The 24,199-nt window shown below is 38.5% G+C and overlaps 2 protein-coding genes across 10 annotated transcripts in view; one reads left to right on the forward strand and one right to left on the reverse strand.

Annotated features, from left to right (window-relative positions):
• Positions 1 to 3,239, forward strand: part of LOC135469799 (otoferlin-like) — a 78,548-nt gene extending 75,309 nt beyond the window's left edge. The window contains exons 33-34 of the mRNA XM_064748402.1: positions 4 to 104; positions 1,505 to 3,239. Coding sequence (XP_064604472.1) covers positions 4 to 104; positions 1,505 to 1,685 — 282 coding nt within the window. The 3' untranslated portion in view covers positions 1,686 to 3,239. The remainder of the gene's footprint in view (positions 1 to 3; positions 105 to 1,504) is intronic.
• A 7,397-nt stretch (positions 3,240 to 10,636) lies between these two features.
• Positions 10,637 to 24,199, reverse strand: part of LOC135471828 (eyes absent homolog 4-like) — a 135,498-nt gene continuing 121,935 nt past the window's right edge. For all 9 annotated transcript variants that reach the window (XM_064751204.1, XM_064751203.1, XM_064751206.1 and 6 more), the window contains 6 exons: positions 19,988 to 20,046; positions 16,944 to 17,104; positions 16,287 to 16,401; positions 12,988 to 13,109; positions 12,069 to 12,169; positions 10,637 to 11,624 (listed from right to left, as the gene is read on the reverse strand). In XM_064751204.1, coding sequence (XP_064607274.1) covers positions 11,544 to 11,624; positions 12,069 to 12,169; positions 12,988 to 13,109; positions 16,287 to 16,401; positions 16,944 to 17,104; positions 19,988 to 20,046 — 639 coding nt within the window. In that variant the 3' untranslated portion in view covers positions 10,637 to 11,543. The remainder of the gene's footprint in view (positions 11,625 to 12,068; positions 12,170 to 12,987; positions 13,110 to 16,286; positions 16,402 to 16,943; positions 17,105 to 19,987; positions 20,047 to 24,199) is intronic.

The raw sequence follows: 24,199 nt of genomic DNA on the forward strand, positions 1-24,199 counted from the left end.
CAGGGTAAGGTGGAGGCAGAGTTACACCTGATGACCTCTGAGGAAGCAGAGAAGCACCCAGCAGGCCTGGGCAGGAATGAACCAGAACCTCTGGAGAAACCAAAGTAAGATAGCCAACTGCCCAAGTTACAATTACCTTTTGACATGTCTTATATGATCTTGTATTGCATTTAAGAAGATTCGTTAATTTATGTTATGATTTACATGTATTACAAAAGGCCTTGCCTTTCAAACGGTCTGTAATTGTCTTTGAATAGAGGATGTTTGACATTTGAGGGGGTCCCACTAACTAAGATGGTTAAAGCATTTGCTCCTTGTATCTGTCTGCCCCATTGACCAGTGAAGTCACGAGTCTGAATTTAGCTCTAGCTGTTTTGAATGTGGCTTTAAATCAGGAGATTTGTCTGGCTCCTGGCAAAGGTTTGTAGTTTCTTCCACCTATAAGCCTGAAAAATAATGTTATCAAATAATAATTGACTATGAGGTTTCATGTTTGACAGAGCTCATGCTGGTTTTGTCGTGGTTATGGGTGAGGAAGGTTGCCAAGTACTTTTCCTCATTCACATAGTGCAAATAAATATGCACTATAAGTTTGTATCCTGTGAACAAGTCCAGTAAATAAGCCAGGATACTGTAAACAAGTCTCCTTAATAAGTCAGGATACTGTAAACAAGTCCTCTAAATAAGTCAGGATACTGTAAACAAGTCATATAAATAAGTCAGGACACTGTAAATAAGTCCTCTAAATAAGTCCAGATACGGTTAACAAGTTCTGTCAAGAAGTCAAGATACTCTGATCAAATCCTATAAATAAGCCTGGACACTGTGAACAACTTCTATAAATACGTCCGGACACAGTGAACAGCTCCTATAAACAAGTCCGGATACGGTTAGCAAGTCCTGTAAAGATGCTCTGATCAAGTCCTATAAATAAGTCAGGACACTGTGAACGAGTCCTGATTTATTTATGTGACTTGTTCACAGTATCCTGACTTATTTAGAGGACTTGTTCACAGTATCCGGACTTATTTAGAGAACTTGTTTACAGTATCCTGACTTATAAATAAGTCAGAATACAGTGAACTCGTACTTCTGGATACTGTGAACCAGTCCTCTAAAAAAGTTAGGATAAGGTGAAGATGTACTACAAATAAGACACTGTGAACAAGCCCTGACAACAAGGAAATATCCTATAAATAGGTGTTCATTTAATAACAACCCTGAAAATCTTGAAAAAATGTCAATATCCTGTGAACAAGTTTTACAAGTAAATCATAAGTCTGCATCCTTTGAAATAAGTGAAGAATGGAAAGTTTTCCTCGCAAAAATATAAATTTCTTTACAGCTGGCAAACAGTTTTGTGCTGCCTTGTTGCTATGTTAATACAGTCAGTAGTTGTTAGGAAAAAACACTTAGTGTTTAGAGATGTGGGAGTTCCACATGTAAGGATGTTGTCTTGCACTGTAGGAAAAGCTAAACTTGTTTTATATGTCTTTTGTTACAGCCGGCCCGACACGTCTTTTATTTGGTTTTTGAGCCCTCTGAAGTCACTGCGATACATATTCTGGCACAACTATAAATGGATGCTTCTGAAGATCTTGTTGTTTGCCCTGTTGGTGGCATTAATTGCTCTCTTCTTCTACGCAATGCCGGGCTACACTGTCAAGAAGATGTTTGGGGCGTAAGCAAGAGAATCTATGAAGAGAGTCCCACACACAGACAATTTGGTATGATTTGTCCAAGAACCTTAGTGATAGATGTGAGAGAGGGAGGGGAACCAGTCCTGTCCCCAGGGATACTTGTATGGGGGCATACTGAAGGCTAAGATCCCATGGGGTCCTGCAAAGACTGACACAGGAGCCCCAGTCTCATAGAAAAATAACAGTAAACTTTCCCAGTCAGGCTTCTACTGAAAGACAACATGTGGACAACAGAGGCAAAGCTAAATCCTCAGTAACTCAGCATCTGGTCAGGCTTAATTGGGCTAGTCTGTGTTATCATCAAACCCCTCAGTCACACCTCCCTAGGCCCCTGCCTGACAGTTTACACCCACCAGGCTTTGATCAGTCTCACACACACCCTGTACAGCTGTATTTATAGACAGAGGGACAGGCAGAAAAGCCACTACTACCAGCTCACAAGCTTTAATAGAGCCACCTGGTTGAAAACTGGCATAATACTATAGAGGTGTATAACAAACTTGTGTTTCCAACCACTATAAGCCTGGATACACCACTATACAATTCACTGCATTAAATGGAGTTTTATCCAAATGATATGTATGAAGATGTGTGTATTGGCAATGTCGTTGTGTGTACATGAAGTTACCAAGAATGTCTAGTCATCCCAAAAGACGGAGAAATTAAACTTTTAACCTTTTTTTTTCTTGTTGACAATGGTGTACATGTATGTATATACAAGCATAGCATAATCCTGTGTTGCAATCATAATTTAAAAAAAAAAAAACAACACAGGAAATTAATTTGACTTAGCCTTGGCTATAAATGAAGATATACCTGTATGTTGTAACCACGTTATTGATCACCTTTTTCAAATCTCATTAAGCCAGGTGTCACAAGGTGTAAATAATGTCCTTCACCTGATCACAAACTATATGCAGCATTTCGTTGATTTACATTTAAACAGGGACATAGGCCTACTGTACATAACTTATCCTCCTTCGTTTTTTTTTATTATGTATGTCTTTTTTTCCTTCGGTCAACCATAATAATCATAATTTTTTAGGACACATTTGATTAATATTTCTGTACATATTAGACACTTTTAATATAACTATGGATGGGTGAGATATTGAGGGGTCAGTGGTAGATAGTATTACTATTTTTTTCTTGGGACGATACAGATGTACTGGTATTTTAACACAGTTATCAGCTTCCATTGCCACTCACAGTTCATTTGGTGGACAAGTCCTCCTTAGCTTACCAGACAGCAAAGGATCCTAAAGCTTACCAGGTACATGTAGTAACTAGAGGAACCTTAGCTTATACCAGATGACAGAGGGGCCTAAGCTTACTCCAGGTAACAGAGGGACCTTAGCTTACTCCAGATAACAGGGGGACCTAAGCTTACACCAGATGACAGAGGGACCTAAGCTTACTCCAGATAACAGGGGGACATTAGCTTACACCAGATAACAGAGGGACCTAAGCTTACTCCAGATAACAGTGGGACCTTAGCGTACACCAGATATCAGAGGGACATAAGCTTACTCCAGATAACAGGGGGACCTAAGCTTATACCGGATAACAGAGAGACCTAAGCTTACTCCAGATAACAGGGGGACCGTAGCTTACACCCGATAACAGAGGAACTTTAGCTTACTCCAGATAACAGGGGGACCTAAACTTATACCAGATAACATAGGGACCTAAGCTTACTCCAGATAACAGAGGGACCTAAGCTTACTCCAGAAAAGGAGGGACATAAGCTTACACCAGATAAGAAGGGACATAAGCTTACACCAGATACAGGGCCTAAGCTTACCAGACAGCAGAGGGATTTACGCTTACCGCATGGCAGAGAGACCTAAGCTTACTCCAGATAACAGGGGGACCGTAGCTTACACCCGATAACAGAGGAACTTTAGCTTACTCCAGATAACAGGGGGACCTAAACTTATACCAGATAACAGAGGGACCTAAGCTTACTCCAGAAAAGGAGGGACATAAGCTTACACCAGATAAGAAGGGACATAAGCTTACACCAGATACAGGGCCTAAGCTTACCAGACAGCAGAGGGATTTACGCTTACCGCATGGCAGAGGGACCTACGCTTACCAGATAGCTGAGGGACCTAAGCTTACCAGATAGCTGAGTGACCTAAGCTTACCAGATTGCATAAACCTAAGCTTTCCAGATAGCAGACGGACCTAAGCTTACCACATAGCACAGGGACCTAAGCTTACTACATAGCACAGGGACCTAAGCTTGCTGCGTAGCAGAGGGACCTAAGCTTACCATGTAGCAGAGGGACCTAAGCTTACCAGATTGCAAAACCTAAGCTTTCCAGATAGCAGAGGGACCTAAGCTGACTACATAGCAGAGGGACCTAAGCTTACCACATAGCAGAGGGACCTAAGCTTACTATATAGCAGAGAGACTCAGTTGTCTCTGATAATTAAAAGATTGCCAAAATCCCATGTTAACAGACATGCACTCCTTCTATCTCTTTAACCAATACAAATGTATAAATGTGTAAATACTTGCACGGATAGAAAGGATTTCAGAAATTGCACTTTTAGAAATTAAAACATGGCTTTCATGTGGGAATTGACTGACTGTAAATAGTGAAGAGATGTTTTATATTTTGTGTGTATATTTGAGAGGGTGATATAGCTTCTTGTAGCATAGGTGTGTACTAGGGCAAATGGAGGGCATATAAACTATCATAATTACCGTGAAAAAGGAAGGAGGATTGAGGAGGTTTTAACTCTTTTTTTTAATACATGATGAGGACAGGTAGTTGACTAACTCTTAAATAAAACGTATCTGTAGAGATAAGATTTGGGTAGACACAGATAATCCACCTGTACTATATATGCACACCTAATTCTTCTAAAATTTGGGACATATCAGTAGTGTTGACAGTAGAATGTTACATTCTTTACCAGCGTTTTGGAAAAGTAAAGAGATGAGTATGTTGTTCATTATATGGTATAACCATGTTAAAAAAAAAGAGAAACTCAATATTCCTGTTAGAATTACATATATATTGGCTGAAATGAGTAGACCAGGGGTCCCAATTTTTAGAAGAAATAGGGTAGTTACCCATTCCAGGCTTAGGTACATGTACACCGAAGTTTCTACCTGCTATCAATTTCATTCTATTCCTAACTAAGCTGCCATTGAACAGCTGGGGATTATTGTACCTCCCTATAATGGACAGTTGGACAAAAGAAATTGTAAATGTTTACAGTGTCCAGTGGCTTTCTGTCTTTGATACATTGATCAGTATGTGAAGGCTTATATCAACAACAAAACAGCAGGAGCTTGTGCGATGTGAGGACAAAGCTCCTGCCATGTATGTACTCGCTCGCTCTCACTTTGATAAAGAACCTGCAGGTATGCGTAAAAAGAGTGTTGTATATATGTATATAATCAGAAACATGAAAGTTCAGAATATTCATGAAATAGACACACGATATGTATTGAAGGCAATCACCATAATGCTTAATTGAAGTTAAATGTTCTAATGATTTGTAGGTTACAGAACGCCACATGTAGTCTTTAGGTGACAGCATTTTAGAATTGCTCAATTTTATCTGGCTGAATTCTCTCTTCCCCACCCCCTAACATTCTCTTTTCCCCACCCTCTAACATTCTCTTTTCCCCACCCCCTAACATTCTCTTTGTGAGCTTTTATTTTTATCATGTACACATATATTTTAATATTATCCAGTGTTTACATTTTTTTTCTTTTTAAGTTATTTATTTTCAACGAATTCATGGATAAGTGATGATATTTTCAATGTGACTCAAAGTTAACGGACCAAATTTTTAACTTTCAGTTGTAAATATTTACATAGACATTGTGTACATGTATATATATATATGAATATATTTTTTTTTCTATTTAAGAATATTTTTCCTGTGTATAAAAATGTTTAACCTTCAAAAAACCAGACTTGCTTTCTCCATGATAGCAGCCATCTTGTTTACATTCAGACTTAAGTAATGACTTCTTCCTTAACAAGCGCATTTAAAGCAAGTTTTTTTCTTTGTATTGGAAGTTCTGTTTCACCAGAAGATCTGGCGAGGTTTTCCATTTTTCTCCAACTGATCGTGATGAAGACAATTGCTCTTTTTAGACATTATATCATTTGCTAATACTTCAAGACAACGGTACAATGCGTGATGAATTTATATGCATATTGTTCAAGCTGATATATATAATTCAAAAAAATAGAAAGTACCATAACCTATCTTTAAGATTTCTGACAGTATAAATTAGATAACCCTGAATGATTTGTCTTTTGTCAGATGTCTAGTTAACCCTTGTTTGTGAGTTAAATAATTTTAAAGGATTCAGTGCAGATAACCATTCAGTATATTTAAAACTGTACCATGAAAAACAGTACATATGGTTGACTGGATGGTCATAAAGAAGTATCTGAAAATACAGAGAAAGACACACACACACACACACACCCATCCACACACACACACACACACACACACACACACACACACACACACACACACACAAACACCCACCCATCCACACACACACACACACACACACACAGACACCCCCATCCACACACATAGACACTCCCATCCACACACACACACACACACACACACACACACACACACACACACATAGACACCCCCATCCACACACACACACACACACACACACACACATAGACACCCCCATCCACACACACACACACACACACACACACACACACACACACACAGACACCCCCATCCACACACACACACACACACACAGAGTCATACAACTGTGATTACTGAAGTACCCGTATGTCCTTTGGCAGCCTCTGATAGCAAAAATGTTCATCAGAAATTCTTTATCATTTCAGTTCCCGTTAACCAATAGTTTGGCTTTATAACGATCAAGCAGCTTTGTTTTCTTTCTGCATTGTATTCCGAAAGCCTAGCTTAATTCTACTCAAAACATTTAGTTCCTATTCGTCCTTGATGATGAAGGAATTTTACTAATGACTTAATCTGGTCACAATTTGGTACAGGTAGCAATTTCAAATGTGATATGTAAATAGTGTTGGAAAAGATCTACATGTAAATTGTCACTTTAACCAATACTTTTGAAGTGCAATAAATGTCATACTTTGTCCTCTTGCTCATAGTGTTACCATTTTGTATGTGTAAGCAGGTATTTTATCTCCTAATTATTTCCACATCCATGTAGGCGACATGCATGTGTAAGGTTATCCTACCAGGTTGTGAGCTAGACCTAACTCTGCAAGTGAATCTGTGTTTTTCAGGGACAGATATGTTTTGTGTTAGCGTATATTAACATATTTATACATGTGTCTCTATTTGGTTACAGTTACATTATATCCATGTGTTCGTGATAGAGAATGTTGGGTGGTTAACTGGCTATAAGGCAGAAAGAGATACTAGATATGGGTTACAAGCCAAGTAGATATTGGATTCAGATGTGTGATACAGTTAACAAACCAGGTATAGTTGTATTTTGACAAGTGACACAGGTAATAAGCCAGGTATAGTTGCATTCTCATATGTGGCACAGGTAACAAACTAGGTATAGCTGCATACTGACATGCGACACTGGTAATGACCCAGGAATATGACACAGGTAACAAACCAGGTTTGGTTGCATTCTGATATGTGGCACAGGTAACAAACTAGGTATAGTTGCTTTCTGATATGTGGCACAGGTAACAAACCAGGTATAGCTGCATTCTGACATGTGACACTGGTAACAAGCCAGGTATACTTGAATTCTGACGTGTGACAAAGGTAACAAGCCAGGTATAGTTGTATTCTGACATGTGACACCGGTAACAAACCAGGTATATACATGTAGTTGTACTCTAACGAATGAAGAGTCATTGTTTGGGTGAGATGTTAACAATGTGACCAGGACAGATGATACATTCCGTCAGGCCTGGTAGAAAATCCACAGATAAGATCTGAGGTTGATGCAGAGATTATGTATGTTAACTTCTGGCACAGATTACAAAGAAGAAAGTTTAAATCAAAAATATGACAGTCTCGTGCGGTAGCTGTAGTTTCTTCAGACCATGGGGTATATGTATGTCTATAGAGGCCGTCACTTCACGTCATAAACAGTTCCTAGTAATGTACGTTTTACAGTTCATCTCTCCAATCCTTCAAGTATGTACATGTAGTTAAATCCACCGACAGCCTTCTGTTAACACATTTTGTCGTAATATTTCATGAGTGTCAGGAAGAATTACACCATCCTGGTCACAATATACAGTGCATAGAGCACATAGAGCTGTCCTGTGTATTGTGCATTGTCAGTTAATATGACCAGTAAGGATATAGTTCTCTGGAAGGCTCCAGGTACACACACAAACATTAGTTAGGAGCTGCCAGAGCACTGCTAGCCGTGTCAATCGATGGCCATTAACACCTTGGTGTATCTAGTGCAGAAGATTCACAGTTTCCTCACCCCAGGGCAGGATTGGGTGGGGCAATAGGGGGGTGCCCACCTTGTCATCACACGAATTGTATCTACCAGTGTTACTTAGACTGTGATGTCCACTTTGTTTGTTCCAATAAAGAATGATGACAACATGAAAGACAGTGTTGAGTTTTAATCTTTTAACCATTTACTTTGTTTCCTCAAACCATAATGCTGGCCGTCGTCGTATAATTGAAATATTCTTACTGTGTAAAAAAGCAATCAAAATAAATAAATACTTTACATAAATACATTTACTTCTTTTCCTCCCACCATAATGCATAAAACTATATATAATTTTGTCATATAATTGAAATGGTCTTAAATGTGGTGTAAAAAAGCAGTGAAATAAATAAATAAATCAATCAGATATGCACTCCTGAGTTAACAAAGACTCAAAAATATCTGATAGGTGATATGCTGATTGCTGCATTGTTCCTGCCATGCTGTCATTTGTTCTTTAGCTTTTCGATGTACTACAGATAGGTTGAAGACAGGGAAGTTAGATGTAAAATTGTACAAAAATGTGTCAATTGATCAAGGGATCTGGCGAAAACATCAAACATAATCTTGCAAAGTAGGAAAAACTGTCAAAATAAAAAAGATGACATAATATGAAGTGAGAATCAGGAGAATCATTCCAGATGCACTTTGCTTTATGTTTTGCTCATCAGAATGATTGTCAGGTGGCTGGCAAGGTTCAATGCTGTCCTCTGCATGGTTTCTTCAACCCCCAAACCTGACAGCTGTCATAAAAATGAAATATTCCATAGTGGTCATCTCCACCAAGCTACAGTGGAATCTTCTTTGGAATCCAAAATGCTACTGAACAATTTCACTGCAACTGATAAGAACATGCAGCTTTCACAACACATGGAAAATTTAATGATTAAATTGCCAAAGGTTGGTGGTTAAATATTCAAGGCACTTTCCTTTCCTCCACCCATGTGATAACAGCCACTGCACAAGTGAAAAATCTTTGTGTGTGGCATTTTAAAATCAAATAAATAAACGCGGGCCGCCGTTCTATAAGTGAAATTTTCTTGAGTAGGGTGTAAAACCCAAGTCAAATAAAGAAATAAATCAATACGTAGAAGTACAGAGTATAGTGTCTTTATTGCTTATTCTCTAGACACTGGGCTGGTCTTATGATACAGGGGATTGATTTCACACATACCCGAAATCAATACCTAGAGGCACTGACACAAGGCCAGCAATGTTTATACCACATCACAAATTTGGTTCATTTTGTCATCATAATATCAGAAATTATATTCCAAAGCAATGCGTCTTGTTTCTGTTTCTTCCTCTGTTAAATGGACAATGTTCAGAAAAACTCCACCATCTTACAACAGTTATTTATCTATTTACGTGTTTTGTTTTTTAAATCTCTCCTGACAACAACATCTAAAGCTCTGCACCCAAAAATATAGGTTTTTGCAAGTTAACTTGCTAAAATGCTGAGTTCGGTAAACTTTCCTCTGGTCAAAAACAACGAAAAAACCCCCCAAAAATGAACATTACAAAGTGGTAAAACGTTATGTCACATGTAAGAACTTTACACAGTGGTAAAATGTAATTTCTCATGTAAGAACTTTACGAAGTGGTAAAAGATCATGTCACATGTAAGATCTTTACAAAGTGATAAAACGTAATGTCACTTGTAAACACACCCACACACACATACTGGTGACTGTATCACACAACTGTTCAAAACTTAAAAAAAAAAAAAAAAATGTTTGCCGCCAGGTAATAATGAAAAGGTTTGAGCAATCAAAAGGAAAAATATCAAAGGGAACAGATATCGGTAGTTCCATAAAAGTGATGCTTCAGAAAACCAAAGTAAACACTATTTCATTACTAACAGTCACAGCAAAACAAACGACTGGGTGCAGTGAAAATGTGGCAGTGCTGAAACTTGGCTACATTAAACGGAATACTGATCTGCAATTTTGAATGAAAGAAAACAGTTTGGTATTAAAAACTATGGTGTGAGTCGGGAAAAAAACGGAACATTCGGAAATCCTGAGAGGTATCACAGATTGTGATTCCAGGAGACAAAAACTACTGAGCTGGATACAACAGACAAAAACGAGACACGCTGAGAACTGAGCCAGAACAGAGATCTGCTGCCCACAGTATACACCTCATCAAGTTGGCGTTGTCCTAAGAAACTAAGTAAAAATACCGGTAAAACCTGACAGTTTATAATTCATAATTACTAATACGTCACCTGGTCAACGGTATTACAAAAAAAAAAAATTTCATTAATGTCATATCACCCATCAGGCATGCTTATCATCAGCTACTGGTGAACTATGGGTGAATACAGCTGGAGCAGGCTTTTGTGTCACCAATGACCTCTCCAGACAAGAGAACTCCGGTCTGTAAAACAAGCATGGGCATACACCCCATACATACTGATATACATGTATTTATATATTTATATATATATATGTATATATATGTATATGCATATGACCATACTCCAGTCATTTACGGTATCTGGACTCTTGCTTGCAGCGTCAGTTTTTAACTGTCCAATCAAGCCTTGTTCTTTCATTTTCGTTCCGCAAATTTTGTTTGTCCTCCTCCGTGGCATGTCAGAAGCGGTTGGCGTAATACTGCGAGAGACGTACGACGACTATTATGAAGTTGAGTTCACAGAGCACAGTCAAGTCCCACCAATTATTAGCCTTTTGTTTTGTAAGTCTGGCCAATACTCAACCTTGGATGCTGCATCACCAGCACCAAGACTGGGGGAGGGGATGTCATCATCGTCGTCATTCAGCACGAGTAGGAATGATTTTGGGTGATAGGCGGTACGGTGGAGTAACATACTGATAATACAGAACGAAGGATATATCTATATTATGTATACAATAGAGGTTATAACAGCATCCCAGGCCACATCTCAGAACACATCCCCCAGGCCCAGCCTGAGAAGGTCACAGATCCAGAGGGTCACACCACCTTGGCACGTCAAATGGAAACAAACCAGTGGATCCCCTCAGGACCGTTCATCGTCCCCGGGCTGGTCAGTACACACACGAGCTGACACTATGAAAGGCTATGTACACGTGGCCCTTGAGGTCCACTGGGTGAGTATAGAAGATTCCAGAATGATAATGGTAATTTTTGTGAGTTAAATAGGGGAGGTGCGAGCGAGGCTCCCTGCCTCACACCTGCAGTCAGTTTTCTGCTGTGGAAAACAAAAGGAACCACACAAGCTCTATCCTCCCCATCTCAGGTCTGGACAGCTGATCGGCTATCACACAGCGGAATCAGGTGTAACCCCTTGTCAATGTCTCTAGCCACTACGATGAGGCTGCATGTGGAGTCGCCCCCTAGGCTGGCTTCACTACAGGTAGTTCAGGTCCAGGGCATGGTGCAGCGCTGCCAAATCGGAATGATTGGACACCCTCCAAAAAGGCCAGTTCATCTGAAGGAAAAAAAAAAAAAAGTAAACTGTAGCAAAATATATTTCTTTATTTATTTGATTGGTGTTTAACACCTTACTCAAGAATATATCACTTATATAATAGCCTGCCTCCTGGATCGACATTAATTCTAGTACCTGCTGGCTTTTTTTACAATGTTCCTGTATGATCAATCGTGCATTTAACATCATATAATTCAGCTAGCCACTCTACACAAGTTACTGCACATATCGGTCATTTTGCCTGATTCTGTGTTTTATGGAACTTACAAATATGTTTTGAAGTTTGTTTGGAAGGTAGGATGATATCCTATTGGGGAAATGTAAGTTTCAATGCAAAAATTAATACTTTATGACCCTTATTTGTCTCTAACCATGCCCTTTTTGTAGGAATTTTCTTGTCGATTACATTAATTCAAATTCCCATCAAACATTTGCAATGCTGACCTGTTTTGCCGCAGCCTCCTCGTCTCTGCCATCACCTACGACAACATAGGTGCATTTCCTGCCAAACCGTGACACAATTCGCTCAAAACAACTTTCCTTCCCTGTAACGAAATGCAGTCCAATTAGAAACAGACCTCAAATGGATTTCACAACTCTTATCTTGCCAATTTTTTTTATTGAAATACCAAGATACTGTCCTAACAATGCTGCATCACTGCATCAATTTGCTGTTGAGTGTTCATTTTCTACTGTTCATAAAATAACACTAAGAAACTGTGAACACCAGTACAAGACATGTATATCTGAACTGAATGTCCATTCCTGATTAGTTATAGAAATGAAACAGTGATTTAATGAAAAGATAAAAACTATTCACATGACACAGTCAAATAACTACCATGGAAGATGGAAGAAACTTTCAAATGATATAGTGAAAGAACTGACATCCAAATCCAAATCATACAGTGAAATATACTTCATTTATTTATTTGATTGGTGTTTTACGCTGTACTCAAGAATATTTCACTTATACGTAGCCGCCAGCATTAGGGTGGGAGGAACCCAGGCAGAGGCCGGGGGAAACCTGCAACCATCCGCAGGTTGCTGCCAGACCTCACATACGGCCAGAGAGGAAGCCAGCATGTAGTGAAATATAAATTGACAAGACATGACAACAAATGCTCAAATGATACAGAAAAATAAGTGACAACTGTTCTGTGATTCAATTACAAATAAACAAGACAGAGAACAGTTTAAGTGATCAATACATTGAAATATTTAACTAACACCAACAAGAAAAGTTCCAATGAAAGAGAAATAAATAACAAAACATATAAAAATAAATAGATGCTGAAATGAAAAAGAGACCACATTAACCTGCAACACAGATGAAATTGTAAAATTGGCGGCAGATAGTTACCTATTTTTGTTGCACTGTAGATATTCTCTATGGAGAAGACTCCGCCCAGCCCATAGAGCAGGACCTTGGCCAGGGCAGGGACCAGCTGTGTGGTGGTGACTAGTACATTCACACAGTTAGACCTGCAAAACAGACACAGCAAGAGCATGAAAACTTGCATCTGATGCTGCTATTTTATAATACTTTATCCGTGCTGTGCATGAACGTATGTTTGTTTGAACTGGCCGCAGATGTAACCCAGGTTTACAAACCTGTGAATGTATGTTTGATTCAAATGCTAATGTATATTTGATTCACATGTGAATGTATGTTTGATTCACATGTGAATGTATGTTTGATTCAAATGTCCACAAATGTAACTCAGGCAGACAAACTCCTGAATATAAATATGATTTAATTGTCCACAACACCGACCATGAAGGTATCCCATACAGACACACTCATGAATGTATGCATGATTAAACTGTCCACAACACTGACCACGAAGGTATCCCAGACACACTCATGAATGTATGCATGATTGAACTGTCCACAACACTGACCATGAAGGTATCCCAGACGGACACACTCATGAATGTATGCATGATTGAACTGTCCACAACACTGACCATGAAGGTATCCCAGACACACTCATGAATGTATGCATGATTGAACTGTCCACAACACTGACCATGAAGGTATCCCATACGGACACACTCATGAATGTATGCATGATTTAACTGTCCACAACACTGACCACGAAGGTATCCCAGACACACTCATGAATGTATGCATGATTAAACTGTCCACAACACTGACCACGAAGGTATCCCAGACACACTCATGAATGTAAGCATGATTAAACTGTCCACAACACTGACCATGAAGGTATCCCAGACACACTCATGAATGTATGCATAATTTAACTGTCCACAACACTCACCACGAAGGTATCCCAGACACACTCATGAATGTATGCATGATTGAACTGTCCACAACACTGAGCACGAAGGTATCCCAGACGGACACACCCATGAATGTATGCATGATTTAACTGTCCACAACGCTGAGCACGAAGGTATCCCAGACACACTCATGAATGTATGCATAATTTAACTGTCCACAACACTGACCACGAAGGTATCTCATACGGACACACTCATGAATGTATGCATGATTAAACTGTCCACAACACTGACCACAAAGGTATCCCAGACACACTCATGAATGTATGCATAATTTAACTGCCCACCACACTGACCACAAACATAATTAAATTGATCGATTACATATCCGGATTGGGAATTTCTGCTAACTTGCTACAAAGGTAACCAAGCAGAACTTACATATACATCCAACAGTGCTGTTTAAATGGGGGCCAAAAATGTATCCACTCAGAATTTAGGACTTGATAACCAAATGTTGAAAAGGCTTAGGCATAAACTAAACCACTTCTTTGTAGACTACTAAAAGGAATATGTACATAAAGTAAAACTAAGTGATTAGCACAGTCTATATGAAAATGAAGATGCATGTGAACACTGTTTGCTACATGTCTCTTACATGCACTCCCCTGACGTATACTGTCATCTAGGTTTGTCCTATGAGAACATTTTCAACCAGTCAGTCTTATTTTTGCTAAGATTCGTACAAAAAAAGACCTGGTCGGATCTCTTAACTACGCTAGCCAACCAATATTTGTAGCTTCAGCTCTCCTCTTAACCAGTGCTTACTGGAGCCAGACCTGCCCCATTATCTTACTACAGCTATCAATTAGATTGGTCTCCAACCTGGTTACCATGGTAACCAGACAAACAGAGTGACAGCGTTCAGGCTGGATGGGCAGAAGCCAATTGTCCTTTGTTGTCGTATGGCAGTAAGCTTCGGGCCAATCAGTCCTGTGTATACCTCCGGTACTGGTCGCATAACGCTTCGCCTTTTTAATGACCCTAATGTCACAAATTACTTCACAAAAGCTACAGAAACATATTTTCCTTATAACTCTTACGTGGACGATTTGACTGCTATAAGGCAGAGGTAAAGGATTGTATTTCAGGGTAATTCCATTCATTCACTTCAAAGTGTCAACTTCTATCCTTCCTGCCTAAAGAAATGAGTACTCAGAAAGCACAATTGTCTGACATAATCACTTCCTTTTTGATTTATTTTACAATTAGGGCCAACTAATTTTCCACCCAGTAGGAACAAATGACAGCCCTGGAGTGGCAGGATATAACAGTGTGTGTATAATGTACTGCCATTCTCCACTTAATGTCTTCCTCACCGCTACCCTAATTCTTCTCAAATTTGGGACAGATATTAGTAGTGTTGGAAGCAGAATATTACATTTCTTTACCAGTAAAGATATGAGTATGTTGTTCATAAGATGATCCGACCATGTGAGGGAAAAGAAACTGAATATTCCTGTTAGATTTACAAACATATTGGCTAAAATGAGCAGACCAGGTGTGCCAAATTTTAGGAGAAATAGGGTATATTATTACATCTTAACATGAAGAAGGTTGCCAGAATCATCGATGCTTGTGTGAGACAAAGCCATGGAATTTTGTAACTCCCTGGACAAGGTCACTGAATTTATCAACTCAAACTACAAAGTCACTGTAATTGGCATCTCTAACGATAAGGTCAATGAACTTGGCAACTCCAGAGACAAGCTTAAACATATTTGGCAACAACAGAGAAAAGGTCACTGTACTTGGTAACTACAGATACAAGGTCGCTGTACTTGGCAACTACAGACACAAGGTCACTGTACCTGGCAACTACAGAGACAAGGTCACTGAGCATGGCAACTTTACAGACAAAGTCACTGAGCTTGGTAATTCCACAGACAAAGTCACCTAACTTGGTAACTTGACAAACAAGACCAAGGAATTTGGCAACCAACTAGAGAGAAAACGTCAATGAATTTCAAACTCCAGAGAAAAGGAAGTTAATAAAGATATGCATCATGTAAAAATCAATAACACTGAAGAATCTGCACTGGAAAACTGACATACACAGAGAACTATGCCTCTCTCTCTCAATCACTAATCCATGAAATGCAATAAGTTCCCTCCACCCATAAAACCGACCACAATCATACAAGCCAAGCATCCTTGAGAAGGCCACAAGAAAAAAAAACAACCAAACAAATAAACAAACAAACAAAAGGTTGAATAAACCTAGACCATTTCTGAGGATATCAAAAATTTTAATTCCAGGATTTCTCATATGCTTAGTGCGTAATTAGCACGTGTGGGCATGCGACGTACCAGTGTGGACTTGTATCTATGCCTTCTGAAGCCTAAAAAACTGACCTTGAGTTTATGATGGAGAGCGACTTGAGAGCCAGGGTCAGCCAGTTGTCGGTCAGTCCCTCGATCTCCTGACGTAGTTGCAACCACTGTTCTCGTTTTTGTGGACCCAGTAACCCTTGAAGCACAAAGAAAAAACAATGACATTATTGACATAATTTATTTACTACATTTTCACAAAAATTAGACGTATATGCTAAAAACCAGCTTTCCTTGTGATAATGCTGGGTATGCAACCATGGTGATTGTCCACCACCCTTTTCCAGAGTCTTCGATTGATTGTTTTCAACAATTTTCCACCAACTTCTAATGACTATTTTAAAAGGTTATTCCCACTCACTACTTACAGATGTTTTCCACTGATTTGCCTCTGACAGTGCTGCAACCTATTTTTTTTCAGTTGTTTCCTAAAATTTTCTAATTATTTTCTAAAACAAATTTTTATACACAGCCCAGTAAGTGCTCAACACCAATATTTAGTTACTTATTTATTTATTTGATTGACATTTTATGCTGCACTCTAGAATATTTCACTGATACAGCGGCAGCAAGCATCACGGGTGGGAGGAAACCGGGCTCAACTAAACATCAATATAAACTGTCCAGGAATTCACAAAGTTCAAATACTGAGTGAGATTTTGTTTGATGGTTTCTTCTTACCTCCTACATTATTCCTATAACTATTGTAGATTTCCTTTATCCTTCGGTACCTAAACGCCAATTTCCTCATCCAGTCCACACCCCCACGCACACCTGTTGCTAGGCACAAGTTGGCATTGTTGGCCGCTGCGTGAAAGCCGTCCGAGGCAAAGTTGTACGTGCTAGAGAGAGAAAAACCATTCAATGTCATTTTGACTCGTACAATTTAGACCACCACAAATCTATGTAAACTTCCTGCATTAGGCTACTCTAATTTTATTTTGTGTTTTACAAGCAAATCGACATTAAAAAGAAAACAAAAATGGAAAAAAAATTGAAACAAAAAATCCACCTTTCTTGTCAGATATTGATATTTTTACAATTTCCACTTTTTAAAATTTTAAAAATCATACAATCATGTCTTCAACAAGAAAAAATAATTTGGACAATCCACATTTCCCACAAATGGGGCAATTTTCAAGTATTACATGTACTTTCATACCCTGCTATGATATTGGTAAATGACTTATTCTGCCTGTTAAACAGCTATTTAAATTGTTATTTTCTTGGTTACAATAAAAAAAAAAATCATGTTGTCTTTATTAATTTTTCCACTGACAAGATGTTAGACAACCTTAAAGGAAACATATTAAATAAGTGAATCTGTAACCAAAATTACCATTTTTTTTTGCATGACCTATCTTTAACCAGGGCTCTCTTGCCTTTGTTTACCACAGTGTAGTACCCATGGTTTCTTTGTCAAGTCAGTGAATTCTCATCTAATTGTAAGCTGTACTTCTGATTTCTTCCTTATCTTTATTTTTATGCATACCTTACATTATGTACCTCAGTTTTCCTCAAGACAATACACACTGCGCCTTGTTTATTTACAGTATTATATACTGTACGTTTACTGCAACACTGTGCAAGACAATGCACTCCATCTTGTCTATTTTCATATTATATACTGTATGTTTACTGTAACAGTGTGCAAGACAATGCACTCCATCTTTTCTATTTTCATATTATATACTGTATGTTTACTGCAACAGTGTGCAAGACAATGCACTCCATCTTTTCTATTTTCATATTTTATAATGCATGTTCACTGCAACGTTGTGCATGACAATGCACTCCATCTTGTCTATTTTCATATTATATGCTGCATGTTCACTGCAACAGTGTGCAAGACAATGCACTCCATCTTATCTATTTTCATATTATATACTGCATGTTCACTGCAACAGTGTGCAAGACAATGCACTCCATCTTGTCTATTTTCATATTATATACTGCATGTTCACTGCAACAGTGTACAAGACAATACACTGCATCTTGCCTATTTTCATATTATATACTGTATGTTTACTGCAACAGTGTGCAAGACAATGCACTCCATCTTATCTATTTTCATATTATATACTGCATGTTCACTGCAACAGTGTGCAAGACAATACACTCCATCTTGTCTATTTTCATATTATATACTGTATGTTTACTGCAACAGTGTGCATGACAATGCACTCCATCTTGTCTATTTCCATATTATATACTGTATGTTCACAGTAACAGTGTGCAAGACAATACACACTGGATACTGGATGTTCACTGTAACGGTGTGCAAGACAATACACACTTGTTTATTTACACATAATATACTGTATGTTCACAGTAACAGTATGCAAGACAATACACACTGCACACTGTTTATTTACACATTGTGTACAGCATGTTCACTGTACCTGAGGGCAAGACAATACACATTGCACCTTATTTATCTACACATTGTATACTGCATGTTCACAGCAACAATGTCCAAGACAATACCCACTGCATACTGTATACTGTATGTTCCCTGTAACAGTGTGCAAGACAATGCACACTGAGCTTTGTTTACTTACATATTATATACTGCATGTTCGCAGTAACAGTGTCCAAGACAATACACACTGCATACTGTATGTTCACAGAAAGTGTCTAAAACAATACACACTTGCACCTTGTTTATTTACACATTATATACTGCATGTTCACAGTAACAATGTCCAAGACAATACACACTGCATACTGTATGTTAACAGTAACAGTGCCCAAGACAATACACACTGCATACTGTATGTTAACAGTAACAGTGCCCAAGACAATACACACTGCACCTTGTTTATTTACACATTATATACTCCATGTTCACTCTGACAGCATGCGACTATTGACTACTACAAGTACAGTAACAATTCCAGCCAAATAAATCACTTCGACACAGTAAAACATTGCAACACAAACAGATCCTCCTCTCACAAACTATTGGTGTTAACAAAACACCAGGCGAGCATTTCTCTCCTGGAGAACAATTTGTCTTGTGACAGATAACAAAGTCAGCAGAAGGTGGTTGAGCTATTTCTGGGTTTGACAGTATGATTAGTGGTGATATGCTCGGCTTGTAAACAGAATATGGTAGGCAGACTGTCAGGCCTGATTCTGCAAGGTGTTACATCAAACGTTTCTCTCTATGTTCATAAAACAAACATCTCTCTTTACAAATGCTATGATTTATATTACTCCACCTTCTTCAACTTTTTTTTTTGGCTTTGGTGTTATATTTCATTTTTGTTTTTTATGTTAGAACAAGGTTCAGACTTTTTTTTTTCAAAATGCAACACTGATGAGGTTTTTTCATAAAAATGTTGAAAAAAAGCACGGATTGCTAATATAAAATTTGTGCATTACAACATTGCCACGATTCAGTACTGAAGTATATATTTGCTGTAATTCCTCCACCTTTTCACATGTGTGAAAAGGTGTTTATTCAAGCATATTCTGAAGGCATTATTCTGTGTTGACTTATAAAATTATACTTTTTGCAAAGCAATGAAATTGGCCATTTCAACCATTGGAGTTTTGTCTCCAAAATCAAATTTAAAATGTGAATAAATTGCACTGAAAATTGCTCTTTCTTATGCTAAAAAGTTGAGGAATTAGGGTACATAAATTTGAAGTCCTAATGTAGCCCCAGAGACCTTGTACTGTTGGCGAGTTCTTTTTTACTCGACACATGAAAAACTCACCTTAGATCCTGACCATTATCATCTGAGGACACATCATCAATATGAACCTGATCACATTCCTGAGGAAGAGATAAACATAAAGATAAAGAGGTTAACATGTCAGAGTTACTGACCGATCATGCATGACTGACTTACTTGACTGGTACAAATTTAAACAGTCTAATTGCAACAAGAATAAAAAAAAAATTCCCCTTTTCATTTTTTTTCCCCTACCAAATATTATGAACATATTTTTATCACATGTCAGCGGGAATAAATCCTCTAGGGGCTTGTTCTATTCCTGTTTGAATTCTAATAAAATTTGTTTTTTAAAAAACGAAGGTGAAAATCAATACTAATGTTACTATAACTATCAGTACTATACAAAAGTAAAGTGAAGAAATATTTGAAGACTAAGCCACCATTTCAAGTAAGGATGGTTTGAGATTTTTTGCCTTTTTTTCATTTGTCAGGTAAAATGTTGCAGAGGACTAAGTCTCTTGGTGCTAGAAACCTGATTGTCCAGGTAGACAAAACATAATACCAAACAACAGTCTAGCACCTATAAATGGCCCCATAAAACACGAACAACATTCCAAATCATGTGTGGAATAAGCAAGACAATGCAAAGGATGACTGACCTTCAATTAGCTCAACTGCACACAAATTCAAACAGAGCAGTTGAAGAAGAACAACTGAAAGGTTTCCGGGGGAAGGGGGGGGGGGGGGGGGGGTCCTTACATTTCAGAATGATAAAATGAGCGTTAACAAGTTGTATAACCAGTGTACAACTTATGTAAACACCTTTCCCCAATAAAGAAACAAGATTAACACATCACTGCCTGTCAACAAACAAGTGTGGCTAATGAGAGAAAGTTTTAAGGTCAACTGTAAGGGAAATTTTGTCTAATAAGCAGGCCATCTGGGTTTTTAAGACCACCTAGTTTTTCATGCGTTAAATGTACTTCAGTTATATTGCAGGTCTTCATCCTAGAGCCAGGAACTGTCACTCTGCTATCTAGGTGCCGCTTAACTGAAGCATCAAGTTGAAGGCATCGAGAAGGACAAACAAGATTTATTTGATTGAGTTCCCTAGTACAAAGGCAGCCAGTTATTACCTGAGGGAAAAGTGGAGTGCATGGTGAAAAACCTTGATGATGGGTAGGTTACTGACAAACTTTCCCAAATATGGTATACAGATATACACACCATATTAGTGGTCTTCAATGAATGCCAGTCTGCAGTCATTTACTAGCATCACTGACCACTTACTGTCACCAAGGGCCCAATGAAGAATTAATGAGAGAGGCAAAAGTACAAATTTCCTATCCAAGGCTGGGGATGAACCCATACTTTATGTGTCCTTGCCACTGAAAGACAAGTGGCCTTAATCACTCCACCATATTCAGCTCCCCGCAAACATTGCAAACACAAAGACAGAACCTCCCCAACAACCCACATACCCTACCCCTTGTACCCTGTCTACACACAGACCTATTTTAATTAGCTGACTTTTACATGCTCAGTGAAGTTGAAAATTCTTCGTTCTGAAGTCTGGTTGGCTGACTTATGGAACAGAAGATTTATACGGCCATGTCACAACCGCAGGGGCACTCTCCAGGTCAACCAATCATCAAAGCTAGTCAGCCTTACTAATTGAAATCGTATGTACCCTTTTTTCACCAGAGGTACAGCCTCAACTTTTAGTCATCATGTTTTACACCCTGTCCCAGCTGGTTTCACGCTAACCACCTGTCGCTACCCTTTCATAAGCACAGAATGTGCAATGCAACACAATGAAGCTTTAAGAATCGTCTTTTTCATCATGTTTACAAGTGCACTACACTTGCTTAAACCTCATTCCAGATTTTTCGAGTCAAAGGCAGTTCCATGCATGTCCACATACTATGTGTCTGTTTGTCTGTCTGACTGTCTGCCTGTCAACAACTTTACCAAAAAAGTTTTGCCTAGATCAGGAGGAAATTTTGTGCACAGTCTGGCACTGAGCCAAGGAGAAATCCATAAAATATTTGTGGTGATAGTTATCTCTGATCCAGATCCAAAAATTTTGTAAAAATTTCTTCACTATTGACAAACAAGACAGAAATACAGAGTACTGTCCCTTTGTTTGTAGTGAACAAGAAAATTTGTACATTCAGCCAATTACTTATTTAATCACGTGACATTATAGATCAACTGTGGCCTTTCCCAGCAAGGAGAAGCAAATGCAAATAATTTTCAAATTGCCCAGATGTATACATGATGACGTTTATACAGTTGGCACATCAGATTATTTTTTGGTTCATAACCTAATGACTTATGCACCTCTCTGCCTCCCACATACCTAACAACATAGCTAACAAAACAACTATTGGTCTATGACAATCTTTACAATAACAGTTAAACACAGATATTATCCTCATGGCCCTTCATCCTTCTAAAACTTTCACTGTAGATGATCGCACCTCAATGAACAGAAAAAAATTCCTACAGTCGATTTTACCACATGATCCGACTTTTCAAAGCTAACAATGACTCGTATTTTAAGTGACAAAATACATCTAACTATTAATGTATGAAAATCTTTACAATTATACTTAAATATTATACTAATGGCTCTACATTGTTCTAAAACTTTTGTCACATCCAAAGTGCTTTAGAGGTAGTATGTGTATAGGCTACACTATTGTGCCATGTCATTGTTTATAAGGCCACAGTGTGGCTTAGAAGCATATCTAGTTTCCAGGCCAAAACACCCAAGGCAGCAATAAATTTTAAACAGTAATGACTTCTTCAGAATCTCTTTTGTCTGTGAGTTAACTGGTGATGACACAAAACATAGCCTCATGAATAATGAACAGCAAGACAACAAAAACGGCAGTCCGGTGATCTTTTCATCCTGCCTAGGTAGTCACTTACTGGCAGACTACAAAATTGCAAGCAGCTTACCAACACACCTTTGGATATATGCGACTCATTGCCTTCCCTGATGGAAACTGAGGAATGTAAGGAGGCCAAAAAACTGTTGAAATATTAACAGTAGCATCTATATTGTGCTTCTGTTGTCCTACGTCCCGTTTGCCACTTGTGTACACATCCTGGTTTATTATCCAGGTCTCGCCTAATACAGGGTAGAATCAACAGAGGAGAGGCTTTGGGCTGTAAAGCTGTGTTTAACCATAAGCTAGTAGAGTGGTTCTGTTTTCCTAAAGTTGACAGGTCTTTAATGTAGCTAAGACTAGTGTGTTTGTGCCGATATTTGTTTGCTGCCCCCAGACCCCCTCAGCAGTCTGTCTGCTGCAGCTAATACCTTCAGTGAACAGACAGGCTGGCGCTACAGAGTAAACACTCACTCAGGGACCCAATTGAGAAAACCTGCCCCGCACAATGCAACTTGGCTGGATTTCTGTCAAGTCAATTAAGAGATTCTTAGGGAGGGTCACATATTTGGAGGCAAGGGACAGGGAATTTCAGTCCAACCCCATCTGATTTCTTGCAAAGTCTTGGGATGAATACAGCCAGAAGTCGTTGTATTTAAATTAATTTACAGTGGACCAGTCCATGAGTATCCCCTCAGATGAGTGAGTGAGACCAATGCAAAAATGAGGTTAGATCACAGGCCACATCTCCTAACAAATCATTGTTTACATCTGAAAATAAACCCATAAAACTAACCCATGCCACTTCATCTAAATCTGTTGTCGGACTATAACCTGGTGTTTTCACAACAAACATGTAGCACGATTTGAAAATAAAACCTATAGACATGCGTATGAACGGAGACAACCTAGAACACGACAGTACTTACATCTACATAGTTACTTTTGGAAAATCCAGTAAAAGGTAAAGATGAAACTGTCCATAACAATAACATGTACAGTTAATACTCTTAAACCATCTTCACGCAATGAATGAACAAATTATGAGACCATCCTCTAACCTTGACACAAATCCCCCATTGACATAAATATAAAAACTCTGTACGTCATCAAACACTGGTAATACCTGCACATAAACGAAGGAACAAAAGCTGCATTCTCCTGAGAAATGGCTTTTTGCAATTCTATACAACACAAGTGCACATAACTGCAATACATTAAGCAGGACATAATTTCAACATCCTTTATTCTATTGAATATGCCATTCAACAACAGCACTGTATTTTAGTGCAATATGCAATTTTGCAACAGCTGAGGACAGCACTGTAATCAAGTGTAATATGCAATTTTGCAA

The sequence above is a fragment of the Liolophura sinensis genome, chromosome 7 (assembly GCF_032854445.1).
Source record: "Liolophura sinensis isolate JHLJ2023 chromosome 7, CUHK_Ljap_v2, whole genome shotgun sequence".
NCBI classification, from domain to species: Eukaryota; Metazoa; Mollusca; class Polyplacophora; order Chitonida; family Chitonidae; genus Liolophura; species Liolophura sinensis.